The sequence below is a fragment of the Gekko japonicus genome, unplaced genomic scaffold, assembly GCF_001447785.1.
Source record: "Gekko japonicus isolate JY-2015 unplaced genomic scaffold, Gekko_japonicus_V1.1 scaffold1875, whole genome shotgun sequence".
Taxonomy (NCBI): Eukaryota; Metazoa; Chordata; class Lepidosauria; order Squamata; family Gekkonidae; genus Gekko; species Gekko japonicus.
Genome location: NW_015167592.1, coordinates 262,192 through 266,247, shown reverse-complemented (window position 1 = coordinate 266,247; position 4,056 = coordinate 262,192). Strand labels below are relative to the sequence as shown.

The following is a 4,056-nucleotide window of genomic DNA, read 5'->3' as shown; positions in this document are numbered from 1 at the left end:
TTGGTCATCATATTGATAGTAATACCACTCTTACTAACAATAAAATCCATTTTAACTTAGCTTTGCAGTCATGTAAAATATCATCCCAAAAGTAAATACAAAAAACAAAACAAAAACAAATATGTTCACTATATCATAATCCTAGAGATATTACTACCATTGTAAAGTATATTCCTATTCATATACTAACCAGCCTTATTTCCCTCCATATCATCATCAATTCTTCTGATATTCATAGTTCTCAAATACCCCATCTACCTTCCTACCATTACACATATATATCTCAAAATTTTGAGGCACACAGTCAGTTAAGCTATTCAAGACTATGTATCAACATAACTTTTACTACCTTAATTCTATAAACATATCATCGACTGGCCTACTCATCTCGTCAATCTCATAATTACTCTACTCATGAGACTCTTTTTAAATTCTCTAGGACAAGTACCATTCCAAAAATAATTTATATAGTAACATAATAAATCCTAAACCTACTAATCCTTAACAATTTGACTAAATTGCTGCCATTTCATACATTGCATTTCCAGTTACTTTATTGTAAGTTTATCTACACTCACTTAGAAGTACCCACTTTTATTCTTACCCCATCCCACACAAAACAGATATCATACCACATTTATTCAGCTATCATATAGGGTTTCCAGACTCCGGACATGAATCAGAAAGCAAGGAGAGTAATAGTTTTTAATTTTACAAACGTAATCCTTGCCACAATACTGTATTCCAGTTCTTTTTTCTCTTGATTATTTCTGTTCTCTTCTATATGTCGTCTGTCTTTATACTCCTGCGTTTTAATTTCCAGATTTTCCTCTCCATAGTCTCAAGTATTTAGTTGGTTGAGAACTTCATGTTTCTTTATTCCTTTCTTTACTTCCCCCCCTCTTGCTTGCTTCCTCCTTTTTCTCTTAAATGGGCTCAACAGCCCTTTTTGTACTCGTCCTGTTTCCAGTTTTCCTTGCTCCACCGCAGAAACCTTAGCAGCATCTGGCTCCTGTAACGTTTCTTTTATAAATAAAGTCTGAACAACTGATGACTCTGTCCTGTTTTCTTTCCTGCAGTTTGTCATTCCTTTAAGTTCCCTGTATTTTTTCTTTGTCTTCCTGTACCTCTGACAGATCATTGTGGGCATTTCTCAACAAGTTTTCACAAGTCATTTTAAATGTTTGTATCGCTTCTTCTACCAACTGCTTTTGAAAATGTTCCCACTGTTTCCTCGTAAGATCGCAAAGTTTTACATCTCCCTCCATCTTTTCTTTCACGTCTATTACCTCCATTTCTTCACTTCAACCCTCTAACACACATAACTTTCCAATTAGGAAGATCCAAATGCCAAGTTGCATAGGTTTTAAAGGGTAGTAATACTTTAATCAGTTTTTCTTACCCCTCTCAGGTCTCCTCACTCTTAGTTTCCCAACACTTTCTGTGGCCGCTTTCTTCATGTACATGGAAAAAAGTTCATCCGGGGTATATAATCAACTTGACCAATATATGCGCAGAAGAAAAGACAAGGGTTTTTTTCCCAATGTGAAGCATCGAATAAACAACAACGAAAACAGGAAAAAAAAGTTTAAAAACCGGAGGCAGCGTCTAAACCGAACATGGCGGCCATGTTCTTTCCGTCTATCACTCCTGCTTCGGGGAAAACCCTGTCACCCCCCTGCACTTGCCAGGTTACGGGAAGGGCAGAAACAAGCCCCCTGCTCCTGCACTTTGTCTAAAAGTGCTGGTCGAGCTCTCCCAGCTCCTGGGAGGCTCAAAAAAAGCAATAGAGGTTCAGGAGGCTCGGAGCACATTGAGCACCCGCCCTCCCGTCGTCGCGCCGTTCCGGAACTCAGTACCAGAGCATCTTTCCGAAACATTTCATGACTGTACAGCCCTAATGATCTGTGTAAAAAAGCTCTCCTGAATAATCTCCTAAATGTTCCATCTTGTTGATTATACTCTCGCTAGGTGTAATTTACTTCGAGTCCCTGTGAGAAAAGTCAACTATAAATAAATAAATATTTGAGTTCTGCGAAGTTGGAGCTGTTCCCCGGGCCGCTGCAGAGCACTCCCACTCCGTTATGGGCTGCCACAGGGCAGTCAGAGCCAGAAATGAGGGAGGCCAACTCCTATCTGACTGCCGAAAAGGACGCCTCCCCATGATCAGCTGTTCAGGGGCCCCACGGTCAGCTGAGCCCAGGGAGCAAGCCTTGACTCAGTTGGAGATGTGTGGCAGCTGGAGTGATTGCCCAGCTGCAGGGAGGATGTTGGGGCTGGGCCCTGGTTCTCTCCAAGAGCCCCTCTTTGTATTCCTCACGCTCTCCTGCCAGCACCACCCATCTTCCCCGTCTCCCTCCTCCCCCATCTGGCCCTGCCCCTGTTTATATGCCAGGACACTCCTCGGGCATCTGGGGTGTGGTCAGCGGTGGGCCGGCGGCAGTCTTCTTGGCCCGGGGCTGCGCTGCCGGCACCACTGGGTGCCGCGGCCGGCTTCTGTTTTCGCCCAGTCGTGCCTCTCAAGGGAGGGGTGCTACGGGGTTCTCTGGGTGGGCCTCACCCTGCCGGTGGTGTACTTCTGGCCTGGCCCCACCTTCCCCGTCTCCCTCCTCCCCATCCGGCCCCCGCCCTCGTTCATAGGCCAGGACGCTCCTCGGGCATCTGGGGTGTGGTCAGCGGTGGGTCAGCAGTGGTCTTCTCGGCCTGGGGCTGTGCCGCTAGCGCCGCCGGGTGCTGTGGCCAGCTTCTGTTTTCGCCCCATGGGACCTTCTTCACGCCTCTCAAGGGAGGGGCTCCATGGGGTTCGCTGGGTGGGTGTCGCCCTGCCAGCACTGTACGTCTTGCCTGAGGTCGCGGCATCATTTGTGGGGGCTGTGCTGTCGATTCTCCCCAGCTCGTTCGCCACTCTTGGGGTGAGTCTGGATGCGGGTATGTCTCCAGGATCGTCCCGGGGCCAGTGAACCGGGACACACTGCAAAAACCTTTTTTGTAAATTAATGTGTTCTATTTGTTAACTACCGTCTTATAAAGTGCATTGTGTGCTATTATAATATCCTAAAACAGGTATATATATTCATTACATGCAATAAACAATGATAATCAGTTCATTCAGTATAACAACTACCAGTCAATTTACATCATTTTTTCCAGTGGGTTTAGAAGGGTATAACTCTGATTAGAATGGCACAGTATGTGTTTCGCCCTCCACCATCTTTAAGCCTTTCCAATCCTTTTTTTCAGAACAGTTGAAGAACAGAATGGCATTAGCAAGATACCTACTAGTTTACAGATGGTATTTTACACCTAGCTGACTGGCAAGAGGAATGTGGGTTGGAAATGCAAAATTCATCTGGGTTCCTTTTGGCATATATGGTAGGAATGTCAAGTAATCAGAAAATACTGGAAGCAAATACATAATGGAAGCTGTGAAATATGAGGTGTTAATTTGAAATTGTACTTATTCTATTTAGAGAGAGAAGAGAGAAGAGTTTGGATTTATACCCCGCCCTTCACTACCCAAAGGTGTCTCAGAGCGGCTTCCAAACTCCTTTCCCTTCCCCTCCCCACAACAGACACCCTGTGAGGTAGGTGGGGCTGAGAGAGCTCTTGACAGAAACTGCTCTTTTTCAAGGACAGCTCTTGTCAGAGCTACGGCTTGCCCGAGGCCATCCAACCATGTGCAAATGGAGGAGTGGGGAATCAAACCCGGTTCTCCCAGATTAGAGTCCGCGCACTTAACCACTACACCAAACTGGTTCTCAGGAGGTATAAAGGCCGATTATACCTCCTGAGACATTAAATTGTGGCAGCCAAGCTGCTACATGCTCGGTTTTGGAAAGGGCAATCTTGCCAAATACAGAAGCTGGGTTGTGCAAGATTTAGCATATCATGTTAACGGATAAAATCCCAGCTCTAAGACAAAAAGAGTCCAATAACATGGACACCGAAATTTTTCTTACACGGTGCTGGTTACCCTTCCTCCAGTACTGAAACAAGAAGTTCTTTGGAGAAGGTGTCAGGGAAATGCTCTTATGCACAGTAAGTGCAAGTCACGGT

General features: G+C 45.1%; 1 protein-coding gene across 1 annotated transcript in view; it reads left to right on the top strand.

Annotated features, from left to right (window-relative positions):
• The window catches only part of LOC107112749 (UDP-glucuronosyltransferase 1-1-like), a 3,362-nt gene extending 2,344 nt beyond the window's left edge, over nucleotides 1–1,018 (top strand). Inside the window, exon 2 of the mRNA XM_015413938.1 lies at nucleotides 971–1,018. Coding sequence (XP_015269424.1) covers nucleotides 971–1,018 — 48 coding nt within the window. The remainder of the gene's footprint in view (nucleotides 1–970) is intronic.
• Nucleotides 1,019–4,056: the final 3,038 nt, after the last annotated feature.